Below are 19,566 nucleotides of genomic sequence, written 5' to 3' on the forward strand. Positions count from 1 at the left end.
TCACTGCCACAAACCCTTATTTAAGGGTTTAAAATTATTTTAAAAGGTAATTGCATACCTGAAGAGTCCGACAGAGAATGGAATTAGTCTCAGTGGCTCATGTGGAGAATACCATCAAATCATACTTGATTGGCCGAATGACCTGATTTCTGCCTTTACACTACATTCCTTGCAACCTGTGGTTTAAGACTAGCTCTGGCATTAGCTCCTTGTTCTTTGAATTATCACCCTGAGAAGATGGACATTGCAGAACAAAAAGGAACATTTACCGTACATAAGAAAACACCTTGACAAAACATGCCATTTGGCCAGTCAAACCCATTACTTCTACAGACCACTCTATTAAGGACTCCATGGAAACTCACTCACATCTCCAGAGTATGTGTCTAGGCCCATACCTCAAATTTTAAACTCCTTCTGACAATATCTCCCACTCTCTGGCCCTGGCCACAACAGCAAAAAAAACATTTTGTCCCAATCAGTTTTTATTCACTTCTTGACACTGTTTGAAAAGAGAAAGGAGTTTCTTCAGTCTCCAAGACAAAACAATCCTCCATATCAAATGACTATTCAGTTCATGGGTGTTTGTAGGATCTTCCTGGTGCAAATGGCTACCACATTTGAAAACCAAAGCAAGCATCGCATTTGATAGTAATTATCTGTGATGCACTTGGTGATGTTTCAATATGATGAGGTATATTTGGTTCATGTGGGGCATAAACACTGGCATAGACCAGTTGGGCCAAATGGCCAGTTTCTGTGCTGTATATTCTATGTAATATTTACCTCAGTTGCATCTATCACTTATCATTCAGCATGGTTTGGGAGCAGGCATTTATCCATTTTTTTTGCAATAGTTAATCAGTAAAGTATGAAATGCTTTTATCGAGCATCTGTGGCACAAATCTCGTGCTCTGCAAGAAAACAATGTAGCCTAACATTCTTACTGTCCACTAGCACTCATATGTATTTCATTCAACAGCAAATCCTTCTAAATCCCAAATCATCCATCTGCCTGTACTTATCTTATCCTAACTTACATAAACCACAAAGAAACCTAAATGATGACCAATGCACAAAGCTTACAGATCATTGTTAAAAATAAACTTCAAGATAAATTTCTGAAATGCTCCGTCCAAAATGTAATTTTTTTCAACTGGATTATTTTACGCAGAATTTTAACAGAGTATAGCTTGAGGCTCAGGTTTATCTGGAAATCATTTTCAATTATGATTATCAGGAGAGTGAGTTCTTCCTATAATTTATCCTCCTGTTTAGCAGTGAGAAACAAGAACTTTTGTGTCAATGATGAAAACTACAACGTACATCAAAGAGTGTTTTTCACGTAAAAGTATATCTCTAAGAACCCTTCACAGACAAGATTACTTCAAAATTAGTTGAATATTATGTAGGAAAACATGGCACCAGTTTCCTAAATTAACTTGCACTTGAAGTTCACAAGACTGTTTGTGGGACATTGCTGTGCGCAAGTGGCTGCCGTGTTTCACCCACAAAATATACAGTCAATTCACTTTACAGTATATTCTGTGAAACGCTTTGAGATTCTAGAAGACATCAAATGCAAGGATTATTATTATTATATATTAGGTGATCCACTGGAATATTGAAGCATTGCCTCCTATTGGGGACTTCAAATATCACTGAGGGGCACGATTGCTACTGTGAAAGAAGTGGACATGTAGATAAGCGCTTTAAAACATCCTTCTGATGTGACAGGTGCTTTAATAAATGTACTTTATGATAATAATAACCCTTGCATTTGATATAGCACTTTATCATGTTATCGAGATGTCTCAAAGCGTTTCATAGAATATACTGTAAAATTTGATATATATTTTGTGGGCGAAATGCAGCAGCCAATTACACACAGTAGTGTCCCACAAACAGTCATGGATTGAGTGACCAATTTATTAATTTTTTTGAAGGAATTATCACCTCTGGAAAAGCAGACCGCCAATCGACTAACAACTGGGTTCCTATTTATTGCGAGGTAAACAAAGGCGTGTGGATTAAGGAAACTTGCCCAACGTTTTGCTCTGCTGGGAATCAAACCCAGGTCTCTCGCTTGCGCGGCGAGTGCTTTAATCACTGAGCTACAGGACTTCAATGTATTGTATTGTAAGAACACAAACCGAGTCTCTCAGTAAATCCTAAGTACTTACAACCTTGGGCCTTGTATCAATATAATGTAATTAATACTGAAAGATTACAGACCTCTTGAAATTTACATACAATTCTGCTTGCCTGGACAGTATACTACATTGTATAAAATGTTTGTCCTTGGGAATGTGTTAGGATATACTAACTCTAACAATAGCTATATAAGTAGATTATATTCCAATATATCACTCTTGTAAAAATGGCATACAATACTATATTATTCGGGGCAATGCCATTGATGTAATTGATAGAACCACAGCCTATAAACTAAGAGCTTATTGGTTTGAACCTCAACCTTCTGAGAGTCAGGAAAGGGAAAAACAGACAGGGTTTCTGGTCTTGGTCCCTCTATAACACTCTCCAGTGGTTGGGGGTATGTGGCAGCTAGATGGAGAGAGGTCAGGTCTAGCTGTGATGCCCTCTGTAGTTGAGTGGCCTGGCGATACTCACTGTAAAGCCTCACACATAAACAATACTTGAATGAGTTGGGCTGAACCCTTCAAGTCACATCAACAGTTTTGGCTCTTGCGAGTGACCAATTAAATATCACTACACCAGTCATACAATGACACACTAAGGTACATTTGTGATGCCCTCGGTTGAATAATGAATGGATTTGAAGACTGCAACATCTGAGACCCTCTAAAATAGAGAGAATGAAATGAACTGGGGGCACTTACCATGTATCTGTACCATTGCTTGAACATTTTGAGCCTCCAGAACTGTGATATAAAATTAGTGCAAGTGCAGTTGCTGTTGAAACCGTCGGGTTTTAATGTTTTGGTTGTATGGTCTACCTGATCTGCCCTTCAAGACCCTGTTATGAAAAAGTTGGTAGGAGTGCCAGCTCTTCAATAATGTTAAAATATTCTTTGCTTTTGAGTTAGCGCCTGTAAGTTTGAAATGTCTCAAATCTCTTCACAGACAAGATATTTTCAAATGTTACAATAATCCTTGTATTTGATGTAATACCTTTCACGTCAGGAGAACATATCAAACCATTTCACAAATGAAACTGTTTAGTGTATTGACTGTTTATTTGAAAGAAAAAAATATAACCTCATGGGAGGGGTTGGTTAGTTAAGTGTGTTAACAGATATGAGGAGAGTCTATTGCACTTAGCCAAGAACAGACATCAACAGCACGCGCGCAGGCCAACAATCTATTCAGGTGTAATTAATGGGGCTTCAGTTGTGTCTGTTGTCAGTGTACACACCTCTGCTGGAAATTTGCCATTTATTCATTTTTTTTTAAAAAAATTCAAGGAGTCCTGTAGTTTAATGGTTAGAGCATTCGCCTCGCAAATAAGAGGACCTGGGTTTGAGTCCCATTAGGGCAAAACGTTGGGCAAGTTTCCTTACTACTAGCAGTGAGTAGGAACCCGATTGTTAGTCAATTGGCAGATCACTTTTCCGGGGGTAATAATCCCTTCCAAAAAATTACAAAAATAATAATAATAATTTGGTCAATCAATCCACGACTGTTTGTGGGACACTGCTGTGCGCAATTGGCTGCTGTGTTTCGCCCACGAAAATATAGTCTAATAACTTTACAGTATATTCTGTGAAGCCTTTTGAGACGTCTCAAAGACGTGATAAGGCGCTATATCAAATGCAAGGATTATTATTACTATTAAATACACGGAGCCGTATTGCAGACGAGCACGTCTGTAGGCGTCCACCGGAGGGAATCAATACTTGTAAAGTAAAATCAGGGTGTCTGTCCTAAGGCACTTGTGTAACAACGATGATAAAAGCACCCGACTGAAAATTATGAAAGTGCATCAGTGAAGGTGCCGTGAAGGTTTTTCAAGGCATCAAAGTTTTAAACCTGCTGACTGCCTGTGAATCATTCAGCTCCAGCAGAATCGTTAATCTGTCTGTAGGTGCCCTCGATTCTTCATTCTGATAACCTGGGTTTGTTGCTGTGGGTTCACATCTCACTTCAAGGCTGGTGCTTAGAATCAAGGCTGGAGGTCCTGTGCAGTAGTAGGGGAGGTTACATTTCTAGCATTGTTAGAAAAAAGATGGAAGTTTCTCCTGGTGTCTTGGAGCTTGGCCAAAAATCCTCTAGATAAATTGTTTATTCACCTCAAGGCTATTGGTAGGACGGGGCTAGCAGAAACGGCTGATACAATTTCCCCCAAAAAACAGAGCCTGCTCTTGACAGTGAAGCTATTTGAAATGATTTGATGTCATAAGGCACTGTAAAAATGAAAATTCTTTCTTCAGCCCTTTAGGCGAATTTCATACTACTGTTCCAGGGGCTTGAAAGAAAGCAGCAACCTAGAGACTTAGCCTCATTCCAAATTGCCTCTGCTTCTACATCTCCACCACACCTACAACTCGGCAATTGTGGTTCACTGCATGCTTGTTATTTTGTAACAAATAACCTGTGTTTCTCACTGAGCAGAAGGCCTTAGAGAGGCTGGAGCATCAAGATTGGAACTGCAAGTAAATGAATAAGGTGTCATTGAAGTCAGGCAGGAGCTGGTTTCACCTGCTGATAATAAAATACAGCATGCGATTTCTCACACAAAGCTTAGGGGAATCTAGACCTGTTGGCTCATCAGCTCGATAGATATGCCTTACTGTGTCCTTTTAAGCAAGGCAATTACATACTAACTGCAGCTTGTAGCAAGTCTTGCTTTACATATTTTTAAAGGGACATAACCAGATTTATCTTCCTAAACGGCAGAGAGGTGAATCATGCTTAAAAGATCGTAAGTGCTTATAGACTGTGAACAATACTTCACTAGGCATCAATTTTACAGTCTGACCGCTAAGGTTAGATACAATTTCTCCTCCTCTTCTTCCTAACCTTCTGAGGTTTTCCTCTGCACACATTGTTGCTCAGGCAGTAAATGAGTAGGCAAGTCGTTCCAACATGCAAAGCTTATTTTCCGATACCATTTACAGCAGGAATGCAACCCACTAACTTATGTATTGCATGGGCACTCAGAATCCAACAACGTACAGTTTGCATTTCCTTCACTTCCTCCAAGTCTGATCATAGCCTTTAAAACCATGAGATGTTACCAGAATTGGGATTTAATGCTGTTCCCACTCCTTTCATAGGATTCCACTGGATGTTAGGAACAGGAGAGCATTTGGCCCATCAAGGCCGCTCTGTCACAGACCATCCCCTGGCTCTTATACAGGGCATGGGAAGTGAAACATAAACTTGAGATCCCAGTTCAAGCTGAGACTCTCAGCAGTACTGGTAAGGGAGAAAGTTCTGCATTGTCTATTGGACATTGAAGCAAGCCTTTCTCAGATGGATGCTAAAAATCCCAAGCACTATTGGAAAAGAGAAGGAAGTTTCTCCTGGTGTCCTGGCTTACATTCCTCTAGACTAACCGGTCATTCGCTTCATTGCGGTTTGTGGAACATTAATTGTGTAAATAGCCACTCCAGTCGCATTCAAAAACGATCATTTGACAATAGTTTTTTGTGAAGTGATTTGAAGCAATTTTCATTGGTCGGTCAACTGTTTGTCACATACAGAAACCCATCATTGTGCTTGAGAGTAGCCAAAGCAGACAATAATTTCATAAAGAGTAATCACAAGAAAACACTTCTGAGAGGCAAAGATTCAAGACTAACACTTTTGGCATCTTGCTATTCAATGATGTACTTCAGCTCCAGTGTGATGGGCACAAGGAAACTGCTGATAACTCACTCAAGTCTATACTGCAAACTCTTGTTATGCTCATATCTACATGACAGGCTCCAGGCTGGGGTAATCAATCTATCTGGCGATGGATCAACCATTTGTCTTACATCTTATCTTCAAGAGGGACTGCCACCATATAATGTACACTGTCCAATAGGTGATCTTTCATCCCCACTTTCTCTCCGGGCTCATACCTCGATGAGGAGGACGAAATCCAGTTGGACCAACCTGAAGTATCAGCAAGTTTCCCAGTCTGGAAACTGCACTTATATACAACCCTGTTCTAATATACTTTCTAATTGTGCAAATTTGGTTGCAGCACAGTTGCAGTGTGGACCCCATTCACTACATATGCACTCAGCGGATTTACATGCTTCCCACATACCAACTGGCTTTCACGCTCAAATTAGCTGACTTCCATGCCATAAAGTCACTTTCCCTTTTGCTGTTTATGCACGTCAGTGGTGACCTGAGGACCTGCAAATCATCAATTCTTTTTTCGTGAGGGAACCAACCAGAGCCCAGGGAGTAAGCCATTACTCCTTTAATGGATGTGTTCATGTGCAGGGATGTGTTCACTGGCTATTGAGCCACAGTTGGGGATTTCAAAAACCATGCTTTACTACATTCCCTTCACTACAGTGACTTTCACAAAGGAAACATATCTCAAACTGCTTAATAATAATCCTTGCAATTGATGCAACATATTATCACATCATCAAGATGTCCCAAAGTCCTTCATAGGAATTACTGTAAAGTGTTCCCAGACTGGAACACAAGAGTTCCCTGATTGTGTAGTGTGTAGGTGAACTCAGCAGCCAATTTATGCATAGCGGGAGAAACTCTATTTTCAATAGTGCCATGGGATCTTTCTCCACTAAGCAGGCAGACAAGACCTCAGTTTTAATATCTAATCTGAAGTATGGCACCTCTGACAATGCAGTACTCCCCAGCACAGTATTGGAGTGTCAGCCTAAACTATGAGCTCCAAGATACTTTTAAACCCACAAACTTCTGATTAGAGGTGAGATCACAACAAATTGAGCCAGGCTGACTCCTTAAACACCTAATAGAGACAGTGGGAATCACAAAGAAGGAAGGGGAGGAGACATATTTGAGGATGCTGACAAGTTTTTAAGAGGGTTTTCAAAGCAAGGAGAGAAGGTAAGATAAAAGGATTTGGGGAGAGAGTTTCAGGATAGTGACAAAGTCGCTGAAGTTGAGAAATTGATTGTCAGATAGGGTAAGGAAGAGCAACAGGACAGAGTTGGGGAAGGATGAAGGTACAGCCTTGATCTTTTGTAAAATATCAGGAGAATCATCGTACAAAAGGCAGTAATTGCACCAATCTGACCTGTTTATTTGACTGGAAAGAATGCAATAAGATCTTCCTTGCAGTTTCCTCCTTATACCCCAGTCAACTATAATCTGAGAATGAAGCACTTCATTGCTCAGCTATGTAGCTTAATCCAAACCTCAGAAACTTCTGCGATTCTACCTATCAGTGTGACATTTCGATTTCCCGCAGCCCATCTATCTGTGCAGCTCCTCTGGGTGAGAATGTTAAATTAGTTCAGGCTTGTGCTGAAGCAAAGCAAATCTTTCCTTTGCCATCATTTCCACCAGGAATAAGATTGTGATGGTTTGACAGCATTTCATCCAGGAGACTTTCCATTTCATTGGGGTGAATTTTAACCCACATTTCAGCAACAAAGAGAATGACATATCCTACATTTTAGTCCCTACCTTGGTTACTACTCAATTTAATAACCTGCATTGCTGTCGGAAACTTTGAATCATTCTTGTTTGTTATTGTATTGAAACGTCAATTTATCTGCATCTCATGTATTCATCTTCCTGACTTTTTGCACAGTGGAAAGATGGCTCAATAAAGGTTTAGATTTCAAAGGCCTTAACATTATTTGGTCCCCACATTAACCTACTATCTTTACATTTCAGCATTAAACAGTTTCTTAAAATGTCTTGGAATGATTAGGTAAACTAGGATTCTTCTAAAGCAACTACTACAAAAAATTGCATTTATATAGTTCCTTTCACATCAGGAGGATGTCCCAAGGTGCTGGACAATGAGGTGTTTGCTGCGAATTGGGAACAGAGTTAAGATGACCGAAGGCATGATCGAAAAGGAATGTCTTGAGATGGGCTTTGCAGGAGTTTCCTGAGGGTGGGGGATGAAATGCCAAAGTCCCAACTGTTGATGGTGAAGCAGGTAGGACTGGACCAGTGCCTGCTGAGTAGAGGGAGCGGATAGGTTATTGAAGTTTTGATAGTTCACAGATGTAGGGCGGAGCAGACCATGGCAGACTTTAAAGGTAAGGGCTAAGATCTTGATCCTCTGGGGGATGGGGAACCAGTGAAGCCAAGAAAGGAGGTGGTGATTGGCTCACGAAGCTGAGTGCAGGAAAGGACACAAGCTGCAGGGTTCTGAATAATCTGCAGCTTGTGGAGGGAAGAATTGGGAAGTCCAGCGAGCAGGGAGTTAGAGTAGTCAAGCCTGGATGTAATGAAAGCATGAATGAGAGTTTCAGCAGCCTGAGGGGAGAGATAGTGGCAGAGTTGGACAATATTGCAGAGGTGGGGGAAGGCAGAACAGGTAATGGCATAGATGTGGGGTTTAAAAGACAGTTGAAGGTCAAACAAAACACAAAGATTCTGTACTGAGTTGGCGAGGTCGAGAGTGCATCCATGAATAGCGATGCTGTCATTGCCTGAGGTGGGGAGGGGCTGACTGGAGCTAAGCAGGAGAGCCTCAGTCCTGTCAATAGTCAACAGTAGGAAATTGGCTCTCATCCAGGATATGACATCTGACAGACAATCCATCAGAACAGCAATGGTCCTGGAGTCGAGGTGGAGGCAGATAGATAGAGTTGGGTGTTCTCCACATACATGTGGAAATTAATCCCGTGCCTATGGATGATATCATTGAGCATGTAAATATTAAAAACTACCTTCTGAAACATCTCACAAGGAACCTTATAGAAGTACAGAAGATACTGAATGGGACAGAGAAAGCAAAGCCAAGGAGAGAAAACTTTGCCTGATTTTTCCCTCCTTAATCGAGGCTAAGGCTTAGTGTAGCTCAGTGGTTAGAGTACTCGCTTTGCAAGTGAGAGACCTGAGTTCAATTCCAGGCAGAGGGCAACACCTTGGGCAAGTTTCCTTACTCCACACAGAGCCTAATAATAATCCCTCCAAAACCAAAAACAATAATAAATTGATCATTTTCAATCTACGACTGTTTGTGGGACATTGCTGTGCGCAATTGGCTGCCGCGTTCGCCCACAAATATATACAGTCAATTCACTTTACAGTGTGTTCTGTGAAGCACTTTGGGACGTCCTCCCGACGTGAAAAGCGCTATATCAAATTCAAGGAAAATGCAAGGATTATTATAACTGTTGGACTGGCTGAGATCAGCTAACTCAGCAGTTTCTAACCTTGCCATCTGTATATCCTAATGGTACCCACCAGGCTATTGGTACCCACTAGGCTTCTCGGAAATTTTTTGTAAAAGGCAATGTAAGCAAAATTATCGATGACAGAGGCATAAGTAACATAGGAACAGGATAAGGGCATTCAGCCCATTAGGCTTGTTTCACTGGCTTATTAAATCATGGCTCATATTCCAATCTCATTTCCTCACCATTTCTTCATACCCTTTAGTACCTTTACTTTCCAAGTGCCTATCTCTAGCTGTTAACCCTTTTAAGATATTCCAATTGATTCTGTCTGTATTGCCTTCTGGTCAGTGCACCTCTGGTGAAGAAAGACTTTTAGATCTGCATCACAGTAAATGTGCTTTAACCAACTGCCCCAACTTTAGTTATTCCAAATTGCTTGATGTCTTATCATGAAAAACATTAGCAGTTCTAGATCTACAGGAATAGACTGAAGACTTCATTACCATAAGTGCCAAGGAATCAAATCTTCACTTGACGAGCTCAATGCTCCTAGAGCTTTCATCTCAGTTTTCTTGTTGAGATCTGAAGTGGCTTTTCAAATGGGAATATGGGTGGGGTTGGAAGAAATAAAATCTTCTTTCTTTGATGAATTCCTGCTTTGATCTTGGTATGAGATATGAGTGGCAGACAGTGATAAGTAAGGAAAATGCTGTACCTGTAGATGATGCAGGCCGTGTTCTGACACGTGCTGCAATTACTGAGGTCCTGGCCTGTTCGGTAGAAGTTCCTCCTATAATGCAAACATTGACATAAAGTAAGAGAGTTGGAGGAAAGATATTTAGCAACACAATGCTGTAACAATAGTCAGGACACAAGTCCTTTTCTCTTCTGTTGAAAAGAATATTTGAAACATCTCAAAACCGCTACAGTGTGTGTACTGGAATCATACTTGTGGAAAAAGACTGATACTGCCTTCTCCACATGCCTTTCAATCCAGCAAGAGAAGTTTTTTGTATCACAATAATGTTAAAACTGCTCCACTCAGAGTTCAAAGGCTGTGCACTTTGGGGAAGGGAACAGATACAAATTTTACCCATCTCATTTACAGGGACAAATTACATGCCAGACTCTTCAGGTTGGTGTCTTACCTCAGCCTTTCCACCCTGCCCATATATACTGGCAGCAAATCACCTGCCCACATGCCGGCAAGAGGAATTTCATATCTCTGATTTATTTTTGCTTTTAAAATTTGCAACATAATAATAAGCTTTGCATTTTGATATAGTGCCTTATCACGCGATCGAGACGTCTCAAAGCGTTTCACAGGATATACAGTACTACAAATTGGTGTGACTGTGTGTTTTGTGGGCAACAGGATTTGTGCAAAGCAGTCACGGAACGAGTGACCAATTTTATTTGGGACGATTGTTTGCCAGACATCCCTTGATATAAAAAATTTGGGCTGAATGATGAAGCTGCAAATTAATCATTGCCTCAGATGGGATTGAGGAGGCAAAGCTAGAGGTTGCACGTTATTTATTATAATATGGCTATCTGCTATCTGTAGGGTGTTTTTGTATGTGTATGGGTTTGTGTGCACGCGTGTATGAAGGGGAGAATCTTGTGCTCATTAAGGCAAGGAATGCCTGTGCTGTGAGGTTGAACATTTTACCTGTTTCGGAAACAGTGTGGCAGCAACAAACATGTCCAGGTAAAGTACCACACAGTGAAATGCAGAGAATTTCTCCTTTCTCCCCATCCCCTCCAATTAGATCGATATAATGGTAAAACAGGAGTGGCATTTTGCCCTGGAACCTGCACTTAATTTTGAAAGCTTCATGTTCACCTTTGCCACAACACAGGCCGCTCTCATTAGAATCTGCAGACCTGAGGGCAAATGCACACTTTTCTGCCAATCAAACCTCCCAGCATAGGCAGAACAGGCTGCATGAGAACAGCCGCTACTACATGGAGGAGCCGGGGCACTGGAGGAGCAGCATTAGATATAGCCGTTAACCTAGTTAGAGCGCAACAATCTCAGGATTTCAACAGTGTGTGTTAACGCGGATCAGCGCCTATTGGTTTCTAGTCTTTTCACAAACTTATTATCGGGATGAAATCTGGGATATTTCAGATCTCAATCGGAATGTCAGATCTTCACACTGAAGATTGAGATTCTGTGCATTGAGATGCTGCTAAGAAATGTCACAAAATGTATTGGTGATGAAAATCATTTCAACCTAAAATAAGCTAAATTCAACCCAAGTGTTTGCCTGTTTGACCCCGCCACCTCCTCCGGGATAGGAGAGGATTAAATTGGAGAGAATTGCCTTTTATTTGGTTGCCAGTTATCTCCTCCATTTCTCATGAAGGTGTTTGACTATTTTATCCATCTACAAAGGTACATTTCCACAGGTATCAGTCAGTCATTCTCAGCTACTTAATGCAAGTGGTCATTGTTCATGTGTGAGCTCTTTGTTTTTTGGTCAGCCAGATGTCTGATACATGTGAAAACCCATCGCCATGGATTCAAAACCAGATAAGTATATCATCTAAACATGGGAATTTTGCTGCAGCCAGAATCTTAACCTTTGCCCTCTCTCCTTGGAGGGATGTATCCTGCTTACCTGGACCCAGAGAATCTCAAGACTCAAATTTGGCAAGAGCTAAGGCTTGGAGACCCCAGACTGTGCATTGAGGTGCTGCTGAAGTATAAACAGCTAGACCCACGTAGCTTACCATTGAGAGCACTGTCTGGCAAGCTTTGCAGTGCTTTTCCAGTACAACCACCCTATCCATTACAACTTTGGCGTGCAGGGTTAACAGGAGCTGAGTGGAAAGACTCCCTGCTCCCAGTCTGCTCCTCCAAGTTCTGGCTGGTTTATCATCAGCAGTGCCCTGGAGTACTGTTATCTCGCCTGACTCATATTGAGAATGCACAGAGGGTTGATTTGATTCTGACATTCCATTGCCAAGCACCTTGCATTGGAGCAGCTCTGAAGAGACTCCACTTATGTTCCCTTCCAGGATGATATTCATGAGGGAGCCTGGCCAGGAAATTTAACCACAAGTGACATTACAACCAAATCTGATTGTTTTCTCACCCAATGTCCACACATAATCACTGTAAAATAGTCTAATTGAAGTAATAAAGAAGATTTGTAGACCCAAATGCTATCTTGGCTATCTCAACTCAGACCATGTGCAACCCTGCAACCTTCCAGACTGTACGGGCTCTGAAAAGTAATTAGCATTAATTAATTGAAAGGATATCATCCATCTGTAGCATGCAAAAGACCTTTCCTGGTGTCGTGGCCAACAATCCTCCAAATAAAATTGGTCATTCACTTCATGGCTATTGTGGGACATTGTTGCGTACATTGTTACATGGCTGTTGTGGGACATTGCTGTGTATACAATGACTGACTGTTGTGTTCGCCCACAAAACACATACTACACTTTACAGTTTATCCTGGGAAGTGCTTTGAGACATCCTCCCAACTCGAAACGCACTATAATTTATGCTTTGAGAAGACCTAGGAACCCAAAGAAATATCAATGAAACTTGGAAGCAGAACAGTGGTGGGATTCATTAAAGCAAGTGCCAACACCACACAATATTGATGAGGAAGAACCCACATCATGATTGATATGGATAGTCTAGTATAAACTATCATGTCAGCCATCAGGAGATGGTTGCTGAACACTGGGGAGGAGAGGCAACCAATTTAAAGTAGTGAAAAACATTCAGGATAAGAATCTCTCATTCAGAAAGAGAAAATGCTTTTCTCTTCATTCTCAACCAACAGTGTATTTTACATTGCTGATAAATCCATAACATTCCAACCAATTCAATCTCTACAGCCTCCACCTCTATATTCCACAATGCTCTGTCCAAGAATTCCCACGAGGTATGATGGATAGGTTGAGGAGACAGTGTCTTTTTTTGGATTCCTGCTTGCAGCAAGAAGCATCTGCCCTGTCCAAGAACTTCATCCAAACAACTTCATCATTCACATTCAGGAGACACTGGCCAAAAAGATATTTTTTTAAGTGCCACAGTCCATGATGACTTACGGTCAAACACAAAATTATTCCTTAAAGCTGCTAAAAGTTTCAACTCTCAATGAACTCAATAAATAACACTATATTTAGCATGTCTCTGCTGAATATGTCGGTGTCTGTGCTTGTGATCATCACAAAGTACCCGGGGGAAGAGGGATGATTAACACATCAACCAAATCAGACTATGGTTTTAACACTTAAGGTGCCACAGATTGACAGAAAGAATCCTCCGCTCTCTACCTCCTCATTTCAATACACTGCAACTCGGAAACCCTCCATAAACATTTCAAAATAACACCATTGAAACACCCAGAGAGCTCAATGAACCCTACAATTAACCCTGATCTAATATTAAAATCTTAAACCTCTTCCCCATTCACTCCATGTTCTTTTAAAAATTATTTGCTACCTTATCCAAGCTTTTTTTTTCCATCTAAGCATGTGTTTAACTTTAAAATTAATTTCTTCCTTTTCCGGCTCCTGGAGGCTGAGGTAGAGCAGAAGCAGATTTTGTTAAATGTTAGTCTTTGCAGCTAATGAAAGGTGAAGATTAATAGATCACACAAGAGAGGTTTGGATCAAAAAGATTCTTCAGTACATTTGGTATCATTCATCCAAGATTAACAAACATCATTAAACTGTTTCTTACACAAGCAAAGAGACTTACCCTGAGGCCAGTCTGTAACTCTTCAGCCAGGAGAACATAGGAACATAGGAACACGAGTAGGCCATTCAACCCTTCAAACCTTTTCCACCATTTAATTAGACCATGGCTCATCTGTACTTCAATTAATCCTTTCAATTCCAATTTCCCGCTTTCTCCCCATATTCCTTAATACCCTGACCCACCAAAAACAAACGCCATCAGTAAAGTACCTCCAACATATACAACTGGATAAGGGTTTGCAGAGATTAAGAAGTTCTACATTGGGTCTAGTCTAGGGTGACTATATTTTGTTAACCAAATTTTGGGGACACATATAAAAACAGATTGAACTTGCCACAATTCCTCATGCTGGAGAAGCTTGTTGGAATAACTAGCACTAGCCTGGTTCGAGTCAAACTACCTTCACTTTGCCTCTTCAGTTTTTCCTCCCGCCCCTGCCCAGTCACCCGTGGAGTGTCCCAAGGCTCCATCCTAGCCCCCACCCTCTTTCTCATCTGCATGCTCCCTCTTGGTGATGTAATCCGCAGACATGGGGTAAACTTCTCCTCATCCAGCTACGGCTCCAGGTCCGCTGATGTTCTGTTGGCTTGTCTGGTAGACATCAGGATAAGCGCAAACTTCTTGCAGCTGACGATGACAAGACGGAAGCCATTACTCTTTGGCTCCTGTCAATGTCTTCTGTCCACCGGCTCTGACCTCCTCAACCCCCCCGCCTCTCCCTCAGACTCACCGAACCGCTGCGCAACCTGGACGTCAGGTTAGACCCACAGCTGTCCTTCCTTTCCCACATCTGGTCCTTGACTAGTACTGCCTTCCTCCACTTCCATCTCCACCTCTATCACATTGCCAGCCTCTGACCTTACCCCAGACACAGCCGCAATATTTGTCCATGCGTTCGTCACCTCCGACCTGCTTAATCCTCAACCCACTAACCTCTGCTTCCACTCGACTGGCTCTGGCTTCCTGCATGTCCCTCGTGCCCTCTGTTCCACCATTGGTGGCCGCACTTTCAGCCATTACGCCCCAACACTCTTCCTCTGTCCCTCCACCTTGCCCCTTCCTTCCCCATCTTCAGATCATGCCTGAAGACCTTTCTCTTCGACCGTGCCTATGGTCACCTCTCCCGGCTAGGCTGCAAGGTCCATTTAACATTAGTACCTGAAGATGTGGACTGGCTCTACATCACTGTCAAGCGCTCAGGGAAGCTACCCAGCGTGAGGTGAGCTATATAAATGGAAGTTGTTGTTGTAGTGTCTCAGAGCACTGAACATTTGAATATTTGCAAAATATTTCAAAATTCCTCACACAACAAGTGACTTATGGAGGCAAATGTGATAGTCTGCACTAATGATGCCCCACAAACAACAAGATTACATTTGTATGAGATGAATGACTAATAGTCTGTCTTGAATGAGAGAGCACTATCCCAAAATATTGGGAGAAATTCCATACTCTTTTTCCCATGTTAGTGGCAAAGGATCTTTTAAAGTCAACACAATCACCCTGAATAATCAGATAAGATTTTGGTTCAACAGATAAAGGAAGTCGCATAACAGCATTTCCTGTACTTCATCCAAGTTTTTCATGCAAAAAGCATATATGCGATTGATTATATATGGTACTAAATATCTACATTTTTGCTATTATAATGGGGACTATTACTGAGCAAATCTCAACCAAAAGATGGGTCCTTTGGCATTACAGGGCTCCTCCAACACCTTGCTGGAGTGAGAATTCAGAGTATGAGTCAATATGGAGCTTCAATTCAGAAACCCCTGACCTGGATGTGAATGCAGCAGCAATTGAGCCAAACTGACCAAAAATAATCAGATCTAGAGCTGGAACAGGACCTTAGGACATAGCAAGCAAAATTGGATAAATTGTCATTTCTCATTGGTAGATGCCAGGGAAGTGTACCCATTCTGTGGTGCTTACACCCTTTCATGTTGTTCACTCATTGGGTGTTATTTATTCTCCATTCAACATTAGGTTATCACTAAATGTATGGGAATAAATGAGTAAAATCCACTAAATGGGAGAATAGAGCTTTGTCCACATCAATGAACATCATAGGGAGCCTGAAAAATAGAATAACCACCCCAGAGACTACAAGCCTAGGCACTGGGACCAAGACCGATCAGTCCCAAGATATGTCAGGACAGGAGCATTTTTGAAGCATTTTTTTTACATAGAGGGAAATTAAGAGCTATTAATGCCTTACCAGGAGTGAAAGGTGGTGGATGCCAGGATGCAGGACTCTTAACAAAGAGCTTGATGCAGTAACAGAATGGTTGTTATTCTAGAACAATGAAATCAAATGAACCAAACTGCTTCTCCAACTGCCCTGTGCCCACTGAGCAGTGCGGCCGTGAGCAAGAGCTCTTTGTTGGGCTAGATTGTTGAAGAAACGGGCAGCAAACGAACATCTTCAGTGAGTGCTGGCAGGCTGTGAAAATGCAATGCAAATGAGACGTAGCCATGATCTCCACTAACCCCACTTTCCCAGAGTGATCTCCTGTAGAGCCAGTCCACATCTTCAGGTACTAATGTTAAATGGACCTTGAATGTCACGCTAGTCAGGTTTGTAAAGACCTTGGACGTGAGGCCATAAAGTATGTTGACAGTTAATGCAATATTGTCAGCACAATGAGATTTTTATGACCCTCTAAAATTTTTTTTTGCATACTTGTAAAGCTTCAGCAATTCAATGCTGCAGATCCAGATATCTGGGTCAGAACAGAGTTACACTTCTAGAATTACAAAACAACATCAGCTCTCACTATTTTCCGTTAAAACTACTGGCAACGCGTTCTGTTGTGAGACATTACATCAGTGAAGCCGAACTGTTGAGAGTCCCACTTTAAGAAGAAAGTCAAGAGACCCTATGAATTGCTTGTGATCATTATCTCTTTCAAATTAACTTTACTCAATATATATTTTTATACAAGGGAAATCATGAAGTGAGCAGTAATCTGAATACTTATCCTGAACCATTGGTTATTTTGGTGGCTGTAAGTAACACGTCATTTGCACTTGATAGTTGGAGGACTGGGACTGTGTAAAGGGGAGAGGTGGGGGCTGAGAAAGAGAGGATAAACAGTGTTGCACTGACAGTATAATTCCTGATGCAAGAAGATGTTAGTCATTTTTACTATGAATTGTATTTCTGGTTATGACATAAATTTACAAGGTTTCCATATACACAATGGGCTGGTCCCAAATAGATGGGGGAGGGGGTGGGGAGAGAGGGGGAACTCATTAAGTGCTCCTATCTTTTTGTTCCTGCCCATATCCCAAATGGAAAGAAAAAAGGAGCAAATACTTTTAGGAGATGAGATTACAGAATAAAAACTCTCTGTCTCCTTTTTAAATGTTTGTGTTTTTCTTATTGGAGAAGAGCTCGATCCCTGCCCTTGGGAGCCCAGGGAAATCTGTGAATTCACCAGTAGACCGCTGCACCACACATCAGCTAAACCCTTACTGGTGTTTTATATAAGCAGCTTTCTGAAGTATTCTGCTGACAAAAAGAGACTTTTCTTTTGTAACTAGCACAGCAACTCTTCTCCAACAGTGGCTCAAAACACAACCAGTGCCACTCACTCTTTACAAACTTGATTCCTTTTGATTTCTAAGCATTTCAAAATGTTTGGATTTTCCTCTTCTGACATTTTGGCAGTTTTACAGTTCTCAATTCTTTGGTACGTTGCCTAGCAAGTAGTTCATCATATGCAAACCTAGACAGTGACATCAGCCTATTTGACTGTAGAAAGCATTGCATCCCAGCTTGACCTCCATCCTGACTCAATGTTACATACATACATACATAGAAATAAAATAATCCTTGCATTTGATAAAATGCCTTATCATGTCATCAAGGCATTTTAAAGCACTTGACAGGATATATTGTAAAGCAATGTGACTATGTGTACTTTGTGGACACAACAGCCAATTTGTTCACAGTACAGCAATGTCCCATAAACAGCCATGAAGTGAGTGACCGATTTTATTTGGCGGATTTGTTGGCCAAGATACCAAGAAAAAGATGGTTTTTTTTCAAATAGTGCCATGTTATCTTTAACATGCAACTGAACAGGCAGATGTGACCTTGGTTTAATATTTAATCCGAAGGATGGTACCTCCAAATATGTAGCACACCCTAAGCAATGTGTCAGGGAATCAACTTAGACTATATGGGTGCCCAGTCCTAACTTGGGGCCCAAGCCCACAGCCTTCTGACACAGAGATGAGAGTGCGCCAACTGAGCCAAGCTGACACACCCCTACCAAATCTTCCAACAGTAATCACTGAATAAGAATGAGGAGCTAAAACTCTGACTGATTTATTATTCCTTCCATGATGCCAAATCGAATTCTAGCTCAGTGCAGGGACTTTACCCGCCTGTGTGATCAGCACCATAGCAGGAGGTCAATTTACCCACTGAACCATTGTGGAGCCCATTTTATCATGTTTTCTGTCATGCTTTTGCTGTGTAAAACCTCACCAGTTGTTAGTTTCAATCCCTTTGAGTTCAAGCTGTCAGGCAATTAGTATTTGCACCTGAGTGCCTGCCAAGACTTCTATGAGTGATATAATCAATCTGTTGCCAACTACTTTAAATATGTTCCAACATTCAGTATGGCAATGAGCAAAACACCAGTTAATCTCCTTTAACATTCAATGCGATGTTGGCGGGGGCGTGGAGGTATTAGATTGGAGATGCACTTTACAGGGTAAATTTAGAAGCTCTGGAAGAGCTGACAATACATATTCAGATATCATCTGGGAATTGAAAATTAGATGTCCTGGTCAAATTTGTACAGCGAATGGACACTTAACTAGACAGTATATCTGTTCTTTTGATAATTTTTCTCCCACAAATCCACTTTCGAGTGTATCCTGTGAAGCGCTTTGAGACCTCTCGATGGTGTCATAAGTCGCTATATCAAATGTAGTTATCAATAATAAGTGTGGTGCATGTGTGGTCTTTTATAACTGTGAAATATGGCGTATCAATGTTGACATCTAAGCATCAACTTTGACCATTCAGGGTGACATGATCCTGGAATAATGATGATTTTTTGCACCAACTTGCAAGGATAGTGATGTACAATTGATGTCAAACTGGTAGCATGCAATTACTAAAATTGCCACCAACACTGACCAAATCCACCCACCTGGATGGCTCAATGGTAGACATCAGTGTTTCCCATTTCTAGGCTTGCCAGATTCAATACAAAATTAGTAACATATTGCGAATAGTGGGGTCAAAAGTGAACAAGAGGAGCTTAAAAATGAGTAACACACCAATGGGTGTCCAAAACACCACTTTTACTAAGGCAGCAGAGGATGAGTCTCTGTTTTATGGCTTCTAAAAATGGCAAAATTGTCACTGGAAAAGATAGATACAATTTTTAAAAAAAAATTTGATGAAGGGGTGGGGGGTGGGAATTGGAAAAAAAATGGGAAAATTAATGATAATTTGGTCACTCAATCTATGACTATTTGTGGGACAATTGGCTGCCGAGTTTTGCAAAATATTCACAGTCAATTCACTTT

The 19,566-nt window shown here is 41.2% G+C and overlaps 2 protein-coding genes across 6 annotated transcripts in view; one reads left to right on the forward strand and one right to left on the reverse strand.

Annotated features, from left to right (window-relative positions):
- LOC103177303 (dedicator of cytokinesis protein 2) overlaps positions 1–19,566 on the forward strand; it is a 222,556-nt gene that overhangs the window by 110,806 nt on the left and 92,184 nt on the right. The window lies entirely within an intron of this gene.
- Positions 1–19,566, reverse strand: part of insyn2b (inhibitory synaptic factor family member 2B) — a 36,038-nt gene that overhangs the window by 10,427 nt on the left and 6,045 nt on the right. For 2 of the 5 annotated variants that reach the window (XM_007891415.2, XM_042340056.1), the window contains exon 3: positions 9,994–10,068. The exons of 1 other annotated variant lie outside the window; for it this stretch is intronic. In XM_007891415.2, the coding sequence (XP_007889606.2) occupies positions 9,994–10,068 (75 nt within the window). Of the gene's footprint in view, positions 1–9,993; positions 10,069–14,492; positions 14,638–16,294; positions 16,457–19,566 lie in introns of those variants that run through there. 2 more of the 5 variants (XM_007891416.2, XM_042340057.1) reach the window with 2 other exon arrangements.

This window comes from Callorhinchus milii, unplaced genomic scaffold, assembly GCF_018977255.1.
Source record: "Callorhinchus milii isolate IMCB2004 unplaced genomic scaffold, IMCB_Cmil_1.0 Scaffold13, whole genome shotgun sequence".
NCBI classification, from domain to species: Eukaryota; Metazoa; Chordata; class Chondrichthyes; order Chimaeriformes; family Callorhinchidae; genus Callorhinchus; species Callorhinchus milii.